At 53.4% G+C, this 23,688-nt stretch overlaps 1 protein-coding gene across 1 annotated transcript in view; it reads right to left on the reverse strand.

The window, feature by feature from the left end:
- KCNIP3 (potassium voltage-gated channel interacting protein 3) overlaps positions 1-23,688 on the reverse strand; it is an 82,174-nt gene that overhangs the window by 46,718 nt on the left and 11,768 nt on the right. Inside the window, exon 2 of the mRNA XM_024211182.2 lies at positions 22,496-22,661. Coding sequence (XP_024066950.1) covers positions 22,496-22,661 — 166 coding nt within the window. The remainder of the gene's footprint in view (positions 1-22,495; positions 22,662-23,688) is intronic.

A 23,688-nucleotide genomic window follows, 5' to 3' on the forward strand; every position in this document is an offset into this window, starting at 1 on the left:
AGGTTTTCCAAATGTAACCCTTCTGCCAGGCCAAGTGATAGCAGCAAGGGCCGGGTTCAGTACATAGGGGTCCCTTCCCAACAGCGTGACACAGAACCAGCTCGAGCCCCCACCCAGTGACCTGGGAAAATCTTACACACCCCTGGGCGCCTCGAAGAGGCAATACTTCCCCTCTCGCAAGCACAGAGCCTCGTTGTAGCAGAAAAATGTTTAATAACATGAGGTAAACGACATAGCATTAAATTGGGAAAACACCACAACTAGAGTTCATAGGCCAAACCATGAGCGAAGACCCACCCCAGCAAATTGGGCCGTGTCCTTTCCCGTTGGTTCTTGAAACCCGCAACCAAAGTCCCAAAAGTCCAACAACCCCAAAGTCTCTCGGGTCCAGCAACCCAAGAATCACCAAAGTCCCAAAAGTCCAACAACCCCCCAAAGTCTCTGTCCCTGGTCAGTGCAGCCCCAGAGTTCAGGGGGGAGGGGCGCAGGGTGTTAAGGGGCACCTTACGTGATCCGAGACCAACCGGCCGCCTCTCCGTGGGGTTCCACCGCAGCCTTCACCACGAGCCGCTCCACTCCACCTGCTGTCCCGTGAGCCGCTCCTGCCGTCCCACGAACTGCTCTGCTCTGCTCCGCTCACCGACCTGTGAGCCGCCCGGCTCCACTCCGCTCCGACCGTCCCCGCAAGGCTCCGCTCTGCCAGCTGCTCCTCCAGCTGCTCTGCTCCGCTCACCGACCTGTGAGCCGCTCAGCTCCGCTCTGCTCCAACCGTCCCCGCGAGGCTCCACTTGGCTAGCTGCTCCTCCAGCCGTCCCCGCAAACTGCTCCGCCAGCCGCTTAGCAATTCAGGCTCCCCCACTAGTTAACACAGCCTCAGTGATCTCAGCTCTTAGTAACTTCAGCTCATAGTGATTTCAGCTCATAGTGATTTCAGCTCATAGTAGGGGAGCCCCAGTGCTGGTGCACTAGTGGCCCAAAGTGAACTCAGCTCAGCAGCCTGTAACTAGACTCCTAAGGGAATCAAAGTTAGCTCTGACATTCAACAGTGGAGAGAGGAGGAGGTGCAATTGGTGTTTCAGGCTCACGCAGGGGCCCCACACCACCAGGTACCAATACCTGCCCCCAACCTCTCTCAATTCACTGGGTTTTGTAACCCATGCCCCTTGACAAGCAAATGCTACTTAGGTAATGGTGACGGATTCACTCAGTCCTTCTGTCATACAACAGTTCCACTGGCCTTGATTCACAGAATCAGGGTAACAAAACTTTATTCTTCCTGCCCCAATAACAGAGAAACTGGGGATCCCAAACCAGCCAAAGTAACCACTTTTGGTTGCTGTGGGCTCATGCTAGGCGTGTGGGTGTGCCTATGCAAACGAGATCCGCCCCTGGAGTTCTTTTCCACACTCGCCATAATTCACCACCAGATGTCAGGGTAGAGCTCATCCTGACTCTGCTTACATCAACAAACAGTTCCTCAGCCCACCCTGGGCTACAGCTTCAAGGGGATTTTCCCCCTTCGCCTCTCAGTCCCTCCTGCAGGATTTTGCCTTGTTCTTTCAGTAAGCACCACGCTGGACCCTTTTCCCCCAGCAGGTTCCCACTGTCTCCTCTCCCAGGGGACCGACTTCCCAGTCCTGCGGCTTCTGCCAGTCTTCCATTCTGCCAGCTGCTTAGAGAGAAGCCCCTGTCCCTTCCTCAGCTGCACCCGATTCTCAGGGCTGGCTGTTATTCAGGGACAGACCCCCCTCTTTACAGCATGGCTGTCATATAAATGTCATAACAGCTAATAGTTTCAGGTTTGGGCCAACTCTGAAATGCAGAGACAGCCGCCCAGTCTCCCAAGTAGGGACGTATCAGCCAGTCCAGACGTAAGCTCCCGCCTGAATCCGCACTAAAAACACAAGCTGAGATCTGGCAACCGTTCCCAGGAGAGCATGGACTCTCTTTCCTTTCCATGCATTTCAGGCAGAAATGCCAATCCGCCCAGGAAAACCCTGTTTTCCTGACATCATGAGCCCTGCTTTGGAGAGAGAGAGAAACTTCTATAGCTCTGCAGCAGAGTTGCCCTACCAGGGGATGGTGTGTTCCAAAAGCAGGTGGGTGAAACTGACCTGGAAAGGTGTGCTAGGAGCCAGCCAACAGCCCCTGAGAAAGATCACACTGACACTCAACAGGAGAACACATCCATCCTTCTTGCCCTGAGAAGCTGCCAGTGCCAGTGCAGTTATGAACCAGGGATGGGAAGAAATTAACCAGAGGAGGTTCCCCTGAACACGTGGAAAGGTCTCTGAGAAGCGAGATCTAACAGGCTGAGGAATCATCTCCCCAGGGGAGGGGGTAGGAGCCTCATTACTTGAGACTTTTAAATCTACACTGGACGAGAACACCAGAAAGTGAGCTGTAGGGGACAGTCCTCCCCTGAGAGAGGCAGGGTGGTCAGATCTTAGGGCACCAGCCTAGACCCACATTCAGTCCCCTGCTCTCGCACTGACTCCCTGGGTGATTCTGGGCCACTCACTCAGCCTCTCGGGGCCTCAGTTTCTCTTCTGAAAAATCGGAAAACAGCCCTGCCCTGTTGTACAGGGGTGTGGCAAGAATCAATACAGAAAGGTTGAGATAAGTCCCTACAATAGAGGAGTCCCAGGGCATGGGCTAGGTGGGGTCTGACAGCTTTCCTTGTATCCTCTCAATCCCATGCTTTATAGCAATGATGAACTCTGCCATGTGGCCCTTCCCTCTACCCTGCAAAGGGCTGATTGCTCCTGGAGCAGCTGAGTGTGCTTAGAATCATAGAATAGCAGGGTTGGAAGGGACCTCAGGAGATATCTAGTCCAACCCCCTGCTCAAAGCAGGACCAATCCCCAGACAGATTTTTGCCCCAGAGCCCTAAGTGGCCCCCTCAAGGATTGAACTCACAACCCTGGGTTTAGCAGGCCAATGCTCAAACCACTGAGCTATCCCCCCTTAGCCCCTTGCAAGAGGGGGCCCACTCTGGGGCAGAGTTAACGGCATAGAAAGCAAGACAAAATACCGGCCAGGAACAAGAACAGCAGCTGCTGCAGGAGGCTTAACCCCCACGTCTGTGCGCAATAGCAGGCTGCCTTCACACGGAGCTGGAAGCTCGCTCTCAATCACACTGGTGCAATGCCTTGCAATCACCAGGGAGGCACTGGCATAGGCAGCAGTGCAAGGGATTTCTGCCAGCTGTGCGCAGAGAACGGTAAGTGCTGGAATAGGTCTGCAGCTGCCGAGGGCCGTCTCTCACTGTGACAGCACCAGCGCTCCGCAGACCCGCTAGAGGCCATTTCACCCAGGGATTCACACCGTTATCGCTGGTTTACAGATGGGGACACGGGGATGGAGGGAGAGGAAGGCGCTTCCTCAAGGCCACATAATGGACCGGTGGCAGAAGTAGCAATTGAACCCAGGACTTTCTGGTTGAGATTCTTCACTGGTGTCTCCTGAAGGCACGGCCCAGCGGGAGTTGGGACAGAGATAGTTGTAAGCCACTGTAGTGTCATTGGATTTCTGGGCCACTCAAAACAATCCCTGACAAAAATTAGAGCAACCCCAGGGCTGCTCTAATTTATGGCATCCTTTGAATAGTCCAGGATATTTCTAATGGCCAGTCAGTAGCATGAGGGTCTAGAAAAGGACGTGGTGGCCAGAGGGATCTCAATAGACTATCTGTCAGGTGGAGCTGGGGAGCCACCAGCAAGCCTTAAACGAGGGGTGCTGTAGGGAAGATGCTAGCTGGAAAATAGACCGTTAGCACTGGGAACGCCTCAGGAGAGAGATAGGGATCTGAGCCGCTGCCCGCCCAAGCGCTGTCCTGAAGAGATCTATGGGATAGCTGGGGGCTGGCTGTGCACGGAGAAGGAAGGAGCCGGGCAGCTGGTACTTCAGGACTCTGATACAAGCTACCCTGCCCAGTCCTGCTCCAGAATTGCCTCGCACGAGCCGTTTGACTCAGCTCGCCCTGGGGCAGGCAGCAGCGTCCGGCCCCGCACACAGGAGCGGCCTACCCCTCGCAGGAGCTGGGCACCGCGGGCGGAGGACACATCAGCTGACTTATTTCACTTCACCCGCCATAGCCAGCTACTTCCCATCCTCTCCCTCTGGAGCCCATGTTAACCCGTACGGCCCAGCTCTCCCACGGACGGTACTATACACAGCTGGGGCGGGGCCTCTGCGGAGACTGAATTCCATCTCATGGCTCCCAACATCCCTGGGGGCAGGTGATCACCATAAACCAGCTTCAAAGCCCCGGAGTGAGAAGGGCTCTCCGCCTCCGTGGTGTGAGCTCGCAGGTGTCGGCCAGGGGCAGGTGAGCCTAGGACGGTGAAGAAGCCCCATCGCATGCAGAGATGGAACTGGCTGGGTCTCCCCAAACGCAGGAGTGGCTTACGAATGTGATTCCAGTGCCTGCAAGTTGGCCTGATCCCCCCGCTCACTGAGATGGGAGCAGGGAAGCAACGTCACGGCCTTGTCCTGTCAAACAGAGGGGGAACCCTGCAATTCAGTCGGCCAGCCTGGACTGCAAGCCACCTCGCTCCCACACAGCAGGAGCCCTGCTGCCCCCAGTATACGGCCATGAGGTTTCTTTGACCTGTGTGTTCGTTGCTCAGTCCCGGTCCAGGATGCAGCATCCAAGTCTCACTAAGGCACGGTTCCCTCGGCATACCCCTACCCAGCTTCCCTGGAAGCCTTTACATGGATGGAGACGGGGACACTCCACTTGCCTTTTCCTCATCCTTCCCCAGCAGAGGACTTTAGCCAGCAGGGGGGCTAGACCTCACGGCTTTCGTCTCCAGAACCACAGGCCTGATGCTCCATTAGCAGTAGTGGGGCGTCTCTTTTCTTTAGGCTGCAGCCATTAGGTGGCGACCTGAGCAGAGCGTAGCCACGGGCTGCAGGGGACTTGGGGCTTGACCGGATGCCTTCTGAAGTCAACGGGAGTCTTTGCACGGGTTCGAGATCAAGCCAACTGATGTGACACCTGCTCCTGGGGTTGCATTTAACACCTGCTCCTGGGGTTGCATTAGGACACAGGCTGGCCTGCAGTTTAGTTTCAGAGCAGAAGATGAACAGGAGTGGGGGGGGGGGGGGCGGGTGGAAGACAGGAGAAGAGGAAAAACTCCACCCAGTTAATTCCATAGCTCTCAGCTCCCCTCCTATCCCCCCACCCTCTTCTCAAGCCCGGGCAGGCTGGTCCTTCTGGCACAGGGGAGAGGGGGCAGCTGCTTCTCTTCCTGCTGGGCTCAGAAGAGACAGCGGCACTAGCGATGCATTCATATGCACTGCTCCACACATAGGCCAGTCCGTTATTCAAGACCTCAGCTGCCTCCTACCACACCTGTTGCCAGTCTGGAAGCAACCAGCTGGCTGCGCGGCATTAGCCAGAATTGGAGAGGACTCCTTGTCCCACAAGGAGACATCAGATCTTGCAGTGCTGGTTGCAATTACAGCAGGGCCAATGAAGGGACTCGCTTCCCCATGCCCTCAGCAGAGACAAAGCTCCCCGTTGAAAGGTGCGAACCTTCTGCTGTAAACCCCCATGGAGCCAGGGAAAGTCAATACGAATATCAAATGGCCTTTCCAGCACAGCTCCCCTCAGCCCCAGGGCTCCCAAAAGCCATGCACAAACTGTTTGGGAATCACTTCAGCTGCTGCAATGCGGCCACCTCTGAAGTGGACCAGGGCAGCTGTGTATCGGAGCAATGGAAAAGTAAGGAAGGGGAAGTGTCAGGGAACAGCTGGGGCAATTCAAGGGGAAGGAAGGTAGCTGAATTTAGCCAGGACATAAGGGGTAAAAAATACCCCCTCAATGCTGCAAACAGCAGCCAGCCTGGTGCTAGGGGAGCTTTCGTGCCAAGCAAGGAAGAGCTCTGTTTTACATCTGCCCAGTAGATGGCGAGACACCACCACGTAGCGCCTAAGCTCAATGCTGCCTCAGATGGCTCTGCCGAATCACCAATACCAGGGACAGATCAGACAGACCCAGGCCCCCGCCTTTTGGTCTCTCTGCACCCGCTCTGCTGAGCTAGGAGAAGTGGGGGCTACAGGGCAGTGGGAGAAGGCAGCACCGGTTTAACCTGCCCAGCCAGCTCCTGCAGCACAGTGCCTCGTAGCATCACGCTGGGGCATTGTAGCGGGCTGGTCACCCCGCTCCGGCCCGGAAGGGGTTAAAGCAGCCCTGGAGAGGGCTGTGGAGGAGAAAAGCCAGGCGGATTGGGGGAAGCAGCCACAGGTGGGGCCACGCCCCAATCAGACCACAGCTGGCCCTATAAGAGGGCTGAGAGCCAGCGACTGAGAGGAGAGACACTCTCTCTAGCTCCCTAGAGAGAGAAGGACCTGGCTGCCTGGGAAGCTGAGGAGGGTACCTAGGGTGGAGCAGTGTTGGGGACGGGTAGAGGGAGCTGGGGAACTCCAGCCCAGCAAAGCCCCAGGCCGCAGGCCAAGCTAAGGACCCACAAAAAGGTACTGGGGCTGCAGAGGGGCAGCCCAGATATAGGCAGAGGCAGCAGGTCTAACCCCCGTTGCTGATGATGAGTGGTATACAGACTGCTGTCTGTCCCAGGGAGCGGGGGCTAAATGGAGACTGGCAGTAGCCACTGAGGTGAGGTGGGGATAGGGAGTTGGGGGTTCCTCTGGCTGGGGAGACCCAGATTGTGGGTTGCTGCTGGGGGCAGCTCCCTAAAATAAAGGGGCACCAGGGTCTGGGAGGGACATGGGGGCCAGCGGCAGGCAAGATACTGGCCTGCAGAGGGCGCTCTGGGCTGGAAGAGCTAATTCCCGAGACAAGCAGCTGTGCCCCGCCACAGTCATGGACTAAGTACGGACTCTGAAGGGGATGAGCTTCAAGCCTTCAGCACGGTGGTAATCCCACAAGATACGTCTACATGGCCCACCAAGCCTGGGTTCGGTCTCAGTTTTGAGCCCAAGCTGCACCTTCTGTCCAGACAAATCAGTCTGACTCGGGTCAGCCAGGACACCGCTAGGGAGGTGGGTCAGAGCCCAAGTGCTACTGAGACCAAGGTCCAAGCCCCGTCTGTCTGTAGTGTGGACACAGCTCAAGCCCCAGCCCAGGTTTACAATGCAGCATGGGCTTAAAACACCGAGACCACAAGCCTGGGCCCCAAAGACCCAGGCTCAGCATGCAGTGGTGTCAGTAGGTCCCCAGCCCAGAGTTCCTGCACAGGTACCCTGGTTACACGGGCTTCAAGCCCCCAGAGCTGCAGCCACTCCATTGCATAGCCCCATCTGCTAGTTGCCCCCACCCTGGGAAAACACCCCATTGCTGACCTCACCCGTTATGGACCCTATTTCCCTAGGGCTGCCCTGATGCCCCTTGTTCCCCAGCCTCAGGTCCCTGTTAAGCTGCCCCGTCTCACCCTGGCACGTCCCCTTCCATTCCTGCAAGGAGCAACTCCAGGCATGCTCTGAGAGACGCTGGGAGGAAGGGGAAAGCTTTCCTGCTTCCCTTGCATTTTTCCGCTCCACTGACACTGGCTGTGTCTGTCATTTGGGTCACTTCTTCCTCATGCAATCAGCAAGGTCCCAGTGGGGCTCTGACACCAGAGTTGGCTGCTGCAGCAAGGAGAGGCCCAAGGCTGGCCTCAGAGCTCGCTCGGAGCATCCCACCAGCGACCGTGGATTGCTCCCCCGTGCAGCCATTTCCAGTGTGGGCCCCGAAGCTGGGGTCTGCCTTTGCTGGCTGCCACGTTCCCCAGAGCACCATCTATCCCACGCCCAACGCCAGGACAGGAAGCAAAGGGAGTCTGACCCCAAGCCATCAGTTACTGAGGGTGGGAATAGGCTGATACTTTGCACTTGGGAAACTGAGGCACAGAGAAGCAGGGGAGCGACTTGCCCAAAGTCAAGTAGTGAGTCAGTGGCAGAGTCAGGAATTGAGCCCAGGAATCCTGACTCTTGGCCCCCTGGTGGGAACCCAGGAGTCCTGACCCCCAATCCCCCTCTTCTGAATATGAAGCAAACACCCTCCCGGAGCTGGAATTTACAATAGACCCAGGAGCACAGGACTGCGAGGGATCTACTACAACAGGTTCCCTGCTGTTCTGTTATTTATATCACAGCAGGGCCGAGCCAGTCAGCCCACTGCGCTAGGCGCTGTACACACACACAGGAGGCATGTCTGCACAGAAGAGTTTTGCAGAGATGAGACAGGCCAAGGGTGGGAGGGGAAACTGAGGCACAGAGAAGGGAAGGGACTTTTGCCTAAGGTCACACAGGAGGCCAGTGTGAGAACCAGAAATAAAACCCAGGTCTCCCGAGTATCCAGCCACCACACCGTGCTATAACCACTCCTTCCTGCATACTCCTTGCAAAGTCGACTGGGGGGCGGGGAGGGGGGAGAAGGAGTTGTTCCCTAACCAAGCATAAAGACTCAATAACCATGTTTGTTTCGGTGTTCACACGCCACCCCCCTCTCCAGCTTTAGAATAACAGTAGATGAGTCACCCCTGTGGATGACTCATGACAATTACTGCCCCTTCTCCGCACACCAGAGCCTGCCTGGAGCTTGCCAGGATGGGCTTGAATTAAATTGGTGCACTAAACTCGGCAGCAGTTTGTCCTTCCCCTGGAACGCCCTGCCCCCAGGCTGGGAGAGGTCTTATACCAGGAGCTGACAGAGCTTTAGTAGGGCCGAGATGCTGCCAGGACACGAAAATAGAGGCTGGCTCTCAGGGGGCAGACAAAGATACCTGCACCGCACAGCCCTCCCAAATCCCAGGTTTGTGTCCTCACTTTGGGCCTCTGCTATGACCTAGCTGTTTTCAAGGAGTAACGGTCTCAAGTTGCAGTGGGGGAGGTTTAGGCTCCTGAGGTCCCTTCCAACCCTGATATTCTATGAATCAGTAGAGCCATCTCAGGGCAGTATCATCTCCATTTTATAGATGGGGAAACTGAGGCACAGAGCTGGACTGAGACTGGTCACCCAGCAGGCCAGGGCAAAGTTGTTCTATAACTCAGGTCTCCTGAGGTTCAGTCTGGTGGTGTTCGATCCACTAGGCCGCACTTAATGATATTGGCCCACAAGGGCACTTTAAGATCCAGGGAGGAAAAATGCTACTGCAGAGCTAAGAGGCTTTATTTCCAGCTCTGTATATGGGACAACCCCCTGCTTTCCCCACAATTAATGTTACTTCCTAACCCCACCATGCCTTGCTTTTTATGCAACATCAGCACAGGGGTGGGGAGAGAGAGAGAGAGGGTCAGACTAAATCCACCTCGATGTGCTCCAAGAACAGATGCAGTTATTGCAGGGGGCAATAATGTCGCCTCTTCATTGTTGCAGTCACTGGGGAGATGGCCATTGCATACAATCACCCTTTATATTAAAGGTCCCCTTAACCCTTTCTAAGCTGTTTATAAACACAAGATTAATAGAGGTCTTAAAAAAAAGGTAGAGAGCAGGTGAAAATTTTGCCAAAACGTTTTTGACCCGCTCCCACCGCCACCAAAAGTGACTTTTTGAGCTACATGAAAATGTTCAGAAGAGATTCATGGGGTTTTTTTTTTTTTTTTTTTTTGGGTGGGGCGGGGGGAAGAGACTATTTCTCTCTCCCCATCAAAAGAAAGTCATTTGTTTCCAGTCACTTTTGGTTGTGCCTCCTGGTGGAAAAAGGGGGAGGGGGGAAGAAAAAGGTTGAGGGGGGGGAGATAAAAACAAAGAACTGAACATTTTTTGTTTGGATGGGGAAATTTTTCAAAGAGAGAGAAACAGTTTGGGATTTTGACAATTTTCAAGAGAAAATAAATACTTCCCATTTTTCAGCCAGCTCTGACCAATTGTTATAAAAATCTAACAAGTCAATCAGCTGCCGTTTAAGCGCCTATAATACTTCACACACTCATGCCTAACATACTTAGAACAGCTATCAATCACATATTAACCCCTTATCGCACATATCCTGGGAGTTCAACCCACAAAACACTGTTAGACTGAGGCCAGAGAGAGGGGTTAAGATTGGCATATGGGCCTTTGGCTGGCTGGGTTTGATTCTTTCCTGACTCCGGTATAAGTCAGGAACAAAGACCTATTAAGTCCCATCTAACTCCACCCCAAACAGTACTAGCATTTTGTCCAGTCTGCCTGCAAATGCCTCTACTGATTGAGCATCCATTGCTTCCCTGGGGAGATTTATGTAACAGCCGGGCAGATCTCACTGCCAGGAAATCTGGAATTCAAGGATGAGATCTTGTAAGGTACTTTGCTTCCTTATAGCCTCTCTCTCCACAAATGGCTCAACTGTATATTTAAGGAACTTGCATGATTGGGTTCTACATTGGTAATTAACTAAAGATGCCTTCTCCATAAGCACTGCCTGGTTATATTAGAAGAAACAGATATTCATTCATTTTTGGACCACAAGTGTTTTACTTCTATTTTTAGTTGCTCTCCTTCTACTGATAATTTCTGAGCCATATAGCCAGGGCACATCAGACACTAAGTTTCACTACATGCTGACTAGTTTGTATGTGCAGCTCTGCCCTCTACTGGACGAAATCAGAGCTGCTCATCTGTGTGTCATAGGCCCTATACTGTAAATGGGGAGCCTCCATTACTTCTAGCCCTAGGGGGCTGTGCTTTAGGAGCGGACGGGTTAGAGTTCTACCACCGCTGTCACCTTGAAGCTGTGAGTGGCCCTGGCATGCAGCAGCGTAACAAACGTGAGGTCTTATATAGCCACAGAAATCTGCAAGTCACTAATGTTCTATGCTCTGGATGCAGATCTAGAGCGCACAGATCATATAAACAAGAGCCAAGGAGTTCTCACTTGAGGAAGTAAGCGGAGACTATATTTAGGATCGGGGGATGGATTTTGTTGTTTTCAAACAGCTCCCAGAAAACATGGGGCTGTCAACCCACCAGCAGCCACTGGCAAAGATAAAGGCAGAATCAGAGCTGCAAAGGGACTCTGTGCATCTCATCGGTTTGATCATCTCTGCCTAACATGCAGCGCTCGGAGTACAGAGACTGTCTAGCAACTGTCAGTGAATCCATGTGGAATCTGAATTTTCAGGTGGACTCAATTAAACTGGAAAAGTTACTTGTGCTTAAAAACACCAACCTGGAGAGATCTAAGTAGACAGTAGCTCTGGCTTTTCAGTGCAGTCCCTGGAGGTTCATGGGTCTGAAATGTTATTTTTTCCACAGCCTATATAGCAGCACGTAAGTGGCATAGGGTTTCTGATGCAGCTACGGAGAGGCTCTGGCAATGGAAAATAACTTCCAAAATTAGGCTCCCTTCTTGTCTATTTTTGTGTCTTTTGATCATCTACTCCAGGTGTGTCTCTTTCCCTCCCCCACCCCCCAATGCACACCTTCATTTTCACTTCTATGAGTTTAACATTAATTTGGTGCTGGTGAAAGAAAACAAGTACAGACAGCAGCAGCACCGTAAGCTACCCCAACCAGCTTCACCGTGAAATACCAGGTGTAGCAATAGGAGGGGCGTTGGATCTCCACAGCCCATCAAGCTCTCAGCTTCTCTGCTGAAACTGACTATATAAGGACCTCTGGTTATTAGCGGAGATCTAACCCATAGCTTGCAATACGACCCTCTGCCACTTGAGCTAAAGTAGGAACTCCAATGGCTGGCAGCAGTAGTAGGCTGTTACCTTCTAGTAGCTGGTGCACATAAAGGACAACACAACGTGTTATAACAGGACCTGTCAGAGCAATTGGCGCCAGTGGTTTGTGCTGTTTGCTGTTTCACACAAAGAAATGGAAATGAAAACTTTCAGAAATCTCTCATTTCGGGACCAATCCTGCAGTCCTCGTGAAGGCAGTGCCCCCATGGGGGTTAATGGGAGCTCTGCCTGAGTAAGTACTGCAGGCTTGGGCTCTTAATAGCATTTCTAACACTATTAAACTTGTGAAACGTGTCCATTTTGCTGGTCGTGATCCCATTACTCAAGGGCAAAAGAGGCTCTGAATTCAATAAGATCAGGACAAGGCATCTCACTGAGGTTAATACCTCTGTGTACAGAGCTTAACAACCACACTGGCTAAGCAAAGGGATAACCAGAATCAGAGCATAAAGCAGTGATGGGATTGGAAACAGGGCCCAGGCAGATGTGGTCAGCCCCAGATCCCAACTTCAAAGGCTCAGCTCCACAATCAACAGGCTGAATTTTATGTTAAAATGAGCCGTCTTAGTTCTTATTATGCTGGTCCCCCATGGCCACCTCAAACTTCACAGCAAGGGCTAGAACACACAGGCTCCTGCTCTGAAAGCACATGCAACTAACACTTGAGCTAAAGGAGAATCGCCATTAGCAGTATGGGGTCTAGGATGCACAGTTTTAGACAAACCAATAGACAGCAGTGAATGGAATTATACACACACACTAAATAATACATGCATTAACAATGATAGATTGAAAACCTTGTTATCTACTCTAAGTATTGGATCATTATATTACACCTAAGAGTGTAAAGTGTTTCTAATTTGGGGAAAAACTGCTTAAAATATATTAAAAATGAAATATTTAATGCACAGAACATACTGACTAATAACTGTTCAGGATTTCTCTTTTTCTCTAAATAGGGACAATTTATTAGAGTATTATGAGAATTAATTTAGTTATATAATGCTTTCAATCATGCACTGCTGAAATGCAGCCACTTCTGGGGTGGGGCATGGCCACTGTTTAACAGGATGGAGCAGTGCATGACATCAGATTTTCAGGCGGATTGAAAAAAAACTTCAACTAAGCTACACACAGAGTTTTGGGCAGGCAGGAGATAATTAGTGCTTGACCAAGACATCGCTGTTAACAACCCATTTCTCCTGAGAAGTGTGATGGGGTGTGTTAGACCCACAAAAAGTCAGGACATCATCTCTCATCTAGAAGATGACAGTTCCAGTACCAGGCTGGGAGCATTGGCTCAGTCGCAGCTGGAGGGAGGTGCACCACTTACTTGCTCAGCAGGGAGAATATTTGGTTATGTACATTGCAAGAGTACAGCAAGAATATATTTCCGTCCCTGATTTTTCACCATCCAGGCCGCGTGTCCTGTGTTTTCTAGCATAGAGCTCCCAACACAGAGAAACGTTAGCCAAAGCGTGTGTCAGCTGATCAGTGCCTCTTATCTTAGCATTTCAAAGGCACTTTACAAGCCAAAAGGACCCAATTCTGCTGCTTTTACATTGAGTAGCAATTACTATTGAGTAGCCTCTCTGGTTTGGCAGGTCTCTTGAGATTGTACTGACTAGTCCCTGTAAGGATTGCAGAATCAGCCCCTAAATAATTCACCCGTACAGCATCCCTGTGAGATAGGTAAGGTATATGGCTCACCATTCCCCTGCCTCAAATCACTGATAGGCAGCTACTTCTGGAGCGAAACACAGCAGCTGTTTAACAGTGCCCAGCAACTCTGTATAACAGTTTAAGACAAAGTACAGCAAAATCCAGTTCATTCTTCAGGGGTAATTTCCCCTGATGGAGTTTGGCCACAAAACAGTGTTAGACGCTTACAAAAACAAGGGTTTTAAAGACCACAAAAATCAAGGACTGTGGCTTTACACTGCATCCACAGGAGTCTCTTTGGTGGCTTCTCTATGATGTTTGTCAATAGAATATGCATCCCTCACACACCATTCATGAATTTATCCTTCTGGAACACCCTGCTAGGATTACTATACCCATTTCACTGATGGGGAAACTGAGGCACAGAGTGACACTGAGGAGACAGAGGTAGTCTTGGGACACAGCTGGAATTGAACGATCCCAGGCCCATGCCTTAGCCACAAAACCACCCTTCCTCTCTACCACCATCGCCCCGAGAGCCGTGACAAAGCCCGCCCTGAATTGGAATTCCGATGCTGCTTTCATGCAATTTCGTTTGCAGTTTGACAGTTCTTCACTGCCCTCCTCTTCCTCCACCCGTGATCCTGCCCCCTGTGTTCCTTCCTGAGCTTAAAAGTCAATTACAAAACCCCACCACAACAAAGTCTAGCCAGCCTGCCACGAACCCTTCTTTGGAACCCTACACTGACCTAAGCATGCAGCTTAAGATGAGGCCACATGAAGGCCAAACACATTGGGAACTGAACCAGGGACAGCCAGGGCTAAAAGCTGGAGCTGCTTGTTTGAGCTACAGCTCCCTAGCTGGGGCTGTAACAGACTCATATCCTCTTGGAATCAGGCACAGAAGGAAGCTCATAATACACCCACACCAAAGGTTACATTCCCTTCTTGCAACTTTAAACCCCCCTCTAGAAAGTCCCAGACAGGTGTGAGACTAGAAGATGCCTCAAAGCCCTTAGTCTCCATGCTTGGAGAAATCACCCTGGGAATACCGCCCGCTCCTTGCTAAATCTAGGGGTGACTAGAATCCTCTCTGAATAGCTGCAGTGATAGAAGCAACTCTTTGAGGTGGCATTGCCCTGCTACGCAAGGTGATTACAGCGATCCCCGGAGCAGGGCTGATGGATTCCCTGGTTCCAAAGGACGGGAGATCGTGCTCTGCCCAAATGAAGAGCAAGGAGTGAGCATGCTCCAGCCGGCTGCTTGATTGAGTTAGCTGATAATCTCTGGAGCCAGGCGGCTGTCTGTGCCCGATTCCAATTAATTAACAGCAGCGCTGGGTTTGGTGTTTAACAAGAGAATCGGCCTCCTCCAGCAAATGTTGGAAGAACGGACAGTAATAGAGTCAATCAAGCAGCCCGTGGCTGAAGTCTCCCTGCTCTCTCAATCCTCCTTCATGGGAGAGGTGGTTTGGTTAGCCAGGAATGTCCGTCTCGGAGCTGGTCCTCTCATCCGGGGAGTTCCCAGCAACCAGGAATCTATGGGCTGCCGTGATGGGGAGATTAGAGAGACGAGGAAACCTGTCCAGGCCTCCTCCCCAGCCTCATAGAAAACCGAGCCCAACCAGCATGACCCCGATCATTGGGGAGACTCATCTTGTCAACTTGGGAGACCCACTGTCAAGTGGCCCCATCCCAACCACTTGGGAAACCTAACCTGGCCCATGAAATCCAGCAGTCGCTCTCCCTTTCCTGGCTGTCTAATGCCACCAAGCTGGATCTGCAACCATAGTTCCTGCTTCCATGTCTGGCCATTCCACACGGTGGCTCCCAGTATCACAGGTATTTCCCCAAGGATGGGTGCTCATACCAGGGCCCTGCCTCTCAGAAAGGCGTCCTTGCTCCTGGGCATCTCGGTTGCTTAATGGGGGAAAGAACCTCCCATCTAGTAGCCCCTTGGCTATTGGAAAAGATCCTCTGGAACCCAACGAGACTCCATCCAGCTCAGACAGAGCAATGAAGGGCGGGTGGATGGAATTACCTGGTTAAGCAACCACCTAAGCCTTACACCTGTCCATTCTCCAAACCAAGAATCCCACTCCTCTCCTGTCCCTGTCCCTTCCTCACCATGCCAGTCACATCCCCAGCTCCATCCCTTTCCCCATATGGCGGTTCCCCCTTTCCTTACTCCTCCCATTGCTGGCTGCCCCTCATATAGAATCATAGGGTTGGAAAGGACCTCAGGAGGTATCTAGTCCAACCCCCTGCTCAAAGCAAGACCAATCCCCAACTAAATCCCCAAATGGCCCCCTCAAGGATTGAACTCACAACCCTGGGTTTAGCAACCCAATGCTCAAACCACTGAGCTATCCCTCCCCCCACATCTAGCCCTGCAGGGAGCTCCATGCATCTTCTGAACACAGCCCTCAGTTTCTTCATCTCTCCCCGCACTGGACATTCTGCACGTACCCAGCATTCTATCTATTCAACACACTGTGCAAACATTAACCCTGACCACCCGCTTGGGAGGGAGCCTTTTACCACCATTTTATATATGGGGAAACTGAGGCACAGCAAGAGGCCCAAATAGGTCAGAGGCAGGATTCAAACTCCAGATTCCCTGGCTCCCAGCCACACTCAGCTCCCTCATCCCCCTACTACAAGCCACCAAAACACCATTGGCCCACACTGACTGCTCCCTCCAAATGCCTCGCAGCCGGGGGTGCAGGGAGCCCCCTGCTGCACGTCTTACCTCGGGACAGGTTCCCGGAGATGAAGCGGAAGAAGTAGCTGATCAAATTGCCCAGATGTTTCTTGCAGCTGTAGTCCCAGATCTCAAGGCGCGCTTCCAGGAAGCGCACCGAGGTGGTGGCTTCTTTGGCCTCTTTCGGGGGCATCCTGTCTCGCTCCAGTAGACCTGAGCGCTGCCCCACACCCCTTCCGCTCGCCCTGCCCTGGCTTGCTGGGCCAAGTTGTCTGGGTTTCCTTAAGGTAAGTGCTTTTCTGCTGCTCTCCGCTGCACTGACCTTCTCTCCCACTCCACCTGCTCTGACTCTTCCTCTGCCTCTCTGGGTCTCTCCTCCCGCTCCGTGCTGGAATCTCTTGCAAAGTTGTATTTTCTCTAGCTGAGCGCAAGGTATTTCTCCACCTTCCACAGGGTGTTCGGGAATATAGGCGCTTGTCCAGGCCCCTCTGGCAAACACCCAGCAATGCCAGAAGGGCACAACGTCATTCTTCTCCTTCTGAATTCAGGAGTCCCAAAGCTCCCCGTCCTCTGAGTATCACCTGCTTTCTCCTCTCCCCCCTCCCACCATGGTACAGTTATTACTCCCTAGTCCCTGGATTTTAGTAAGTTTAAGGCAGTGTCGTCCTGTGCTGGTTCAGCCTTTTCTGTCCAAAACCGCGTTGAGTCCCTGAATTTCAGATTGCCTTCCGCCAAGGATCTGCGTACCTCAAGAACTCCAGCTCAACCCACCATCCCCTGGGAGCAGAGGAGAATGCTTGCCTTACACATTAACCCTAGCCACCCTGAGTGCTTTGCAATTCTCTTTGTGCACATCTGTCCCTTTGTCTCAAATGCCCCAGAGTCCCTGCCGCTCCCCGGGCCAGGGACATCTCTCAAAGCCTCATCAACAGCTGGACAATTTGCTTCTGACTTTTCATTTTGCTTCAGGAGAGGCGCTCATGATTCTCTGGTCATCAGCTGTCCCCACAACCATGGCCTCCACTCCTTAGGCAAGATAGACCTCACAGCCTTCTAATCCAAAGCCACAGCTCCCTACCCCTTGAGCTACAGGACCCTCTGCAGTCACTGCCCTGATATTAGGGCTTATCTCCTGTTTAAACATCCAGCCAGCAGAGAGGCAGGAGACACAGCTGTGCAGCTCTGACCTTCTCTCCAATGCAAGGTTACCAACATGCTCCGCCACTGCATTGCAAATCCCTGCTCCTCCAGTGTACTAAGTACCCCTTGTCCCCACTGAATCAGGACGGGGATCTCCTGGTCTAGATGTTTTATTCCTCACCACAGCAGAACCTTCTGGCCTAACAGACCCTGTCCCAACGGGCATTAGGGAATGCAGGCATTTGGCCAGAGGGGCCTGGACAACACCCATCAATGCCAATGCAACTTCTTCCTGAGCATCTCAAAGCTCTTTAAGAAGGGGGCATCATCCCCATTTTACAGACAGGGAAAGTGAGGCAGAGGGAGGGACTTGCTCACGGTGTACAGGAAGTCAGCAGCAAGCAGGGAATAGAACCCAGGAGTCCTGATTCCCAGTCCTGTGCTCTAAATCCTCCAGGGCACTGCATGAGGACATGTTAGCAGGACCCTGTGGTTCGCGTGTTCCAGGCAGATGTGGCGACCTTGTTTTTAAGCAAGGCCGGGGGCAGGAGAGGTCAGTCCACGTCCCTGGTGGCACTTCCCCCTCTCCCATATTTCGCCTGCATCAAAGCCCCCCTGATCTCCACATCTGTGCCCATCCCCCTGGCCGGGCCCGACCCGACCCTTAGCGGAGTGGGGAAGTTTGCCCTGAGCAATGAGACATCCCCACTGCCCAGACGAGGCTGCATGCCCACCAAGCAAGCATCTGGGACTGGGCACCCAGGCTACCTGGATCAGAACCTCCCCAGGATGCAGTGGTTCCCAGGAAGGGCGTGCACAGCTCAGTGGGAACCAAAGGCTCCCCTCACCGCACAGAATTGGGCCCTTCCCCCTTCCCATCTCCACTGGAAGCCAGTGGGGCCAAGGGGCTCCCCACTCAAGGGAGGGGGGGATCAGCTCCTCCCCCCTCCCACCAGGTCTCAGGCTCCTGCACCCCTTCTGCTTTCCTGACCTTCACTGGGCAAAGACAACTCCCCGTGTGGCAGCGCGGTGCCCAGAATACCAGCAAGGTATTAATAACGGTGCTGAGTGCTGGACAATTCCTGCCTCTCTCGGTGTAATTGGACCCCCAGCCCTTGTGGCAGGGCTGAGGCATCACTTCCTAGCAGTGCCGAGCGCGGCACAGGCCCCCCTCTGTGCTAATCCGCAGAGGATCTGACTGACTGCCCCCCATCCTTGGAGCCTTTGCTCTTCAGCTCAAGCCTTTAACTCTGGAGGTCCCCCGGTCGGTTCAATCCCACGTTGGCCAAGAGGGCGGCTGTGAGAGACTGTAGCCAAGGCCTTGACCCAACCTGTCCTCTGCCACTTCCTTCACTGCAGCCTGCTCCCCCAGTGCCTTAGCTGGACACATCCTCGCACCCGGCACCCCATGGTGGCAGCTGCTCTAGGGTTCACTCCTGCCTGGCTCATTTGGATGAACTGCAGACAGCCAGCAGTGGAGGTTTTACAGCTAAGAGCAGGGGTTCTCAAACTGGGGGTCAGGACCCCTCGGGGGGTCGTGAGGTGATTACATGGGGGGTCGTGAGCTGTCAGCCTCCACCCTAAACCCTGCTGAGGGGGTGGCACTCAGAGCCTTGCTATGTGAAAGGGGTCACCAGTACAGAAGTTTGAGAACCGCTGCCTAAGAGATTTCAGCCCCTGCCCTTGGAAGGGGATGTATTCACTGATTCCAAGGCCAGATGGGACCACTGAGATCTAATAGGACCTTCTGGATGGCACAGGCTATAGGACACCCCCCAGTTCATTCCTGTCTGAACCAGAGCAGAACTTTGAGAAAAACTTTCACTCTTGGCTTTAAAATGGCCAGTCAGAGAATCCACCACAACCCTTAGTAAGCTGTTTACAGTGGTTAATTACCCTCATTGTTCAGAGTGGAAATTAAGCAGACACTTTTAATTCATCTAGCTTCTACCTCCAACCACTGGGCACTGCTTAGTTAGCGAGTTACCAGCTCATGCCCCCTGCAGACAATTCTTTGTATCCCAGGAGATCAGGGCCACATTGTGCTGGGTGCTGTACATGCTCATAGCCCTTAAGACACTCCCTGCCCCAAAGAGCTCATGATCAGACAGACATTGGGAGGGGGAAACTGAGTCACAGAGGAGCAGTGCCTAAGGTCACCCAGCAGGTCGGGGCAGAGCTGGGAACTGAACACAGGTCTCCTGACTCCCAGTCTGGTGCGCTGTCTGCTAGAGGCCACTGCCTCCCACAGAACAGATACTGCATTAACAGGGCACGGGAGATGTGCCATGTGCCTCTGCCTTGACCAGGAGGATTAAGGAAAGAGAAAAGTTCAGTCCCTATGGCCCATTCAGTTCTAGGCCTCTCTGTTGATGCTGGTGACAAGCAGCCTGATTCCCTGTTATCCTGCATCTTGGGCCCTCATTCACACTCAGACAAGCGGTCCCAGTTACAGCAGTGGGGTTTTACACTCCCGATTGCAGGGAGGGTCTCTGCCTGCCCTGCACCCTCTCTTGGGGTGAAGCTAAGCTGGGGAGGCCTGTTTTGCACAGGTCAGAGGTTCGTGGCAGTGAGTTCCAGCTGCTGGGAAAATGCCCCCGTAACCCACGTTGATATCAGCCTGGCTCTTGGTTCCCATTAGTGCCTACATGACATGGGGGCTTAGGAGTACAATGGGAAAGGAATTTTTTTGACCAACTTTTTTTGGTGTTGGAAAATGTGTTTGTCAAAAGCAAAATTCTGTAGGAAAGAGGCCATTGTGGCAAATTTGCTGGAGGGGAGGGGGGAGGAAAGTTTCAACGTTGTTGAAAGCCCCATTTTGCCATTTTTTTAAACCAAAAAAAAGTTCGTTTTTTGGTTCCAAATGGCTTTTCATTTTGAAATTTTAGCTAATTTCTAGTAAAAAAAAGTTGATAAACCTCAAAATCAAAACCAGAACACTTCAATTGACTCAATCCAACTGTCCCTAATGGGACAGATTTTCAAGAATTCAAAATCCAGATAGGAATTTGTCCCCCCGCCCAAAAAAACCCCTCTCAAACATTGCCATGGGACAGAAAAGCTATTTTCCACCCTGCTCTATCGAGGAGTTTGCTACTAATGAGCTAAAGCAGTGCTTTTCGGCCTCTCATTTGTGGAGCCCTAAAAAACTTCAACTGGAGGTGCTGACCCCTTTGAAATCTTAGGCATAGTCTGCAGACCCCCAGGGTTCTGCGGACCACAGGTTGAAAACCACTGAGCTAAAGGATCTGGTCCTTTGCTTCCGGCAGTAGCAGCTCATGGTTTTAGATCCAGGGTTCAGTCCCTGCACATTGACCCTGCAAAAGGGACATTATTTACACAGGCTCAGGACTTCCCCTTGTGATGAGATGGTTCCTCAGGAACGCAGCTGTGGTGTTAAGTTATGGAGGGGGGTGGACAGGCTTGGATCCGGCTAGAGTTTATCTATTGAGATACTGTCTGATTAGAGGTTAGCCAAGCAGCACATGCATTCACACCTGACCTCCTAGCATCTAATCACAGCCTCACACCAGCAGAGGAAGACATTCCAGCGTCTCCCAGTAACGTCTGGGAGACGGATGAAGCTAAGACAAGCCAAGTACTTGTTTTGGACCATGAGCCATGAACAGGGGAACCGTAGGGGTTCTTCTGCCCTTGGCAAACCAGCAAACGTCCCTCCCCACTCCGCTGGCAGTGAGCCACAGGCACACACACTTGCATCCAGCCTATAGCTTGCAGAGCGGTAGCGGGAATGAATCTCTCCATGCTGCAGAGCACGCAGGCTACCTGCAGAGGGAAGCAGAGCTCCATAGGCAGAGCTGTTCTCCTGCCTCTCAGGAGAAGGGAAAGCCTTGCTCTGCTTGAGTCAGGAAGCAAGTTCTCCGGTGCAGGTGGGTTATTGCAGTGGTTTCCAGGGCGGGGGAGACAGAAGAATTAGCCAGCAGCTGGATCCCATCCACCCCAGAATTCAGACTCCGGGGTGATCACACCTATTCCCAGCCCCAGATTTCTTTTACACTAGAAGTGAATTCCAGATCTTGACTTCCTCAGTCGGGTGATTCGGCTGCAACATTAACCCTGGAATAGCTACAGATCTATCACTGCTGACCAGAGGGAGTTGCCCCCACACACACTCACGAGCCCACTTCTGCAGCTCCAGACGTACGCCTGGCATGACCAAAGCTCCCATGGAACCAGGTAACGACGCTGGGTTAGAGCAGACACACGTCATCCCCCGAGCAGATGCACAGGCCAGAGCACAGCCAGAAGGGACCTACAGGGAAGCCTCCAAGTACAAGCAACTGCTTGGGGCCCTGTGCTTCTGAGGGCGGGGGCCGGGGACACTTTGCTCATGGGCCAGCCTGAAGCTGCTTCCATCAGCAGGGATGAAGCTGGAGACAAGTCACCTTCTGATCCCGCTGGGCAGCGCGTGGCTACCACGCTGCATCGCTGACACCTGTCACAGCTAGGAGGCAGCAGGGCTGGGGGAAGTTGGGGGAGGAGGGGGAAGAAGCGGATCTCTCCAGAAGCGGCACGGGACCTTCTTCTGGGGGGGCCACCATTTCCACAAAGGGCACAATATACCCCGAGTCCCAAGCCACTGAAAGAAACCCCAGCAGCACGTTCCATACAGGAACCTGGGAAACCGTCACGGTGACCCAGGCTGAAAGTGTGGGATGACGTCAAAATAGGCTGGGAGAGGGAGGGGCCTTCCAGGCAAAGGCCGGCTCTCCCCAGACCCCTGTGATGGAGGGTCTGTAGTGTTCATAAGGCTTTATTATGCTGCTCCTCAGCAGCCAATCGGATGGGACAGCAGGGGAGGGATGGAGGGAGGGGGCCATGCTGGGGACACAATGAGAATCGGCTGATGGGATGCTGCACAGAACTCCACGTAGGGGATTTTAAGTTCAGACTGTTCTGGATCTCGACAGCTGCTCCCGCTCCAGTGTGGCATTAATCCTCAGAGCGATGTTCTAGGAAGGAGCCGGGGATTACGCAGGATTATGACCGGCCTGGACTGGAGGTGGATAAGAGACTGACCCCCCCCCCCATCCCCACTTCCAGGGCAGGAGCATCTCAGCAGGGCTGCTCCAGGGAGACTGGTCGGATGGGGCCAGGCACAAAAGGGAGTGTGCTCTGCCAGCGTATGGGGGATTGGCAGCGCTGGCACAGATATGGAAGCAGATGGATTCCCATTCCCCACCCTCCCTCACCTGGGTAGGCTGGTCCCAGGTGGAACTTTACAGGCTTGGGAAGTTCTCCGTGTAGCTGGTCTGGAGGGGAGAGATTCCCAGACCCTTATCCAGAACCTGACACCAAACGGAGACAACCCAGGTCCCAGCCCAGCCCCCGGTTCCGTGCTCGTTACCTGATCCCTGGGGCGCCGCGCGGGAGAGGATCCGTTTCACCAGACAGCAGTTCAGCAGCGCCTTGCGCGTGAGCCGCGGCTTCTGCCACTTCACGTGCCCCTTCTTCCCTGGGGGAGTGTGACCTGGGTCGCCCAGCAGGCTCCCGTCCGTCTCCTTGGTCTCGTCCTGCAGTGGAACACAGCCCAGGTCATCGCCCACAGACGGGGAGGTCACATAGGCAACCAGGTTCCTACTCACCACCTGCAATTACCCCTTATGGTGCCCCACCCAGGTGGGCATGGCTAGGCACTGGCCTGATAGCCATGGAGGTATCAATGCAGGACAGCTTCCAGCAGAGCTGGGTCCAAGTCCCAGAGCGCTGATCGCCCCCAGAGTCAGGGGGACATGTTTGACCCTGGGGTTCAGACCCCATCTCTAATAACTGCTGTTCACACTCATACGCTGCATCTTCATGCCGGGCATCCTCTCTCATGCCAAGAGGATGTGACAATCCCCCCGAGTTAATCAACACAAGAGCAGGGGGAGAGGGCACTGTGGAGCTAAGACAACATCAGCCTGTGGCCCCTCCATGCCAGCCCACAAAGCAGGTACAAGGCCTGTCTGCAGACATGCCCCTGTCCCTGCACCACCCCTAAGCACAAGAGGCATTCGGGGAAGTGGGGGGAGCAGAGCAGAGGTGCAGCATGAGCAGGCAGGGACATGGTGGGGGTGGATTTGCACCCCAGCCATTCTGCACCCCGAAGCCTCACCGGGGACCCCAAAGCAGGGGCACACCTTGCAGCGGAGCCGCTCCAGGCAGGAGATGCAGAGGAGGCGGCTCTTGCACTGGGAGCAGCAAGGGGCGATGCAGAGACTTGTGCGAGCAAGCAGGGAAGCTGGCACAAGCAGGCCTCCAATTCTGCCCTCCTCTATGCCCCCGCTGGCTTTAGCAGGATAGCAGAGGGCAGGGTGTGGCCCAGGTCCATGAGGTCAGGCAGAGCAGGTCACGGGCAGGTTGGGAAGCAGCTCGTGCAGTGACTGGGGAGCAGCGTGGGCCGTACAGGGACTGAGGCACTCTGCCTGTGGAGTGGGAGCCTCAGGGGTTGGCAGGGGAAGCTGCCCCTCACTGGGGTCGGAGACCAGCAGCAGACGGCGATCAGATGCGATGATCGGGGAGCAGGGCAGGAGCTGCAGAGGAGGCGGCTCTCGAGCC

The sequence above is a fragment of the Terrapene carolina genome, unplaced genomic scaffold, assembly GCF_002925995.2.
Source record: "Terrapene carolina triunguis isolate 2854851 unplaced genomic scaffold, T_m_triunguis-2.0 Scaffold53, whole genome shotgun sequence".
NCBI lineage: Eukaryota > Metazoa > Chordata > Testudines > Emydidae > Terrapene > Terrapene triunguis.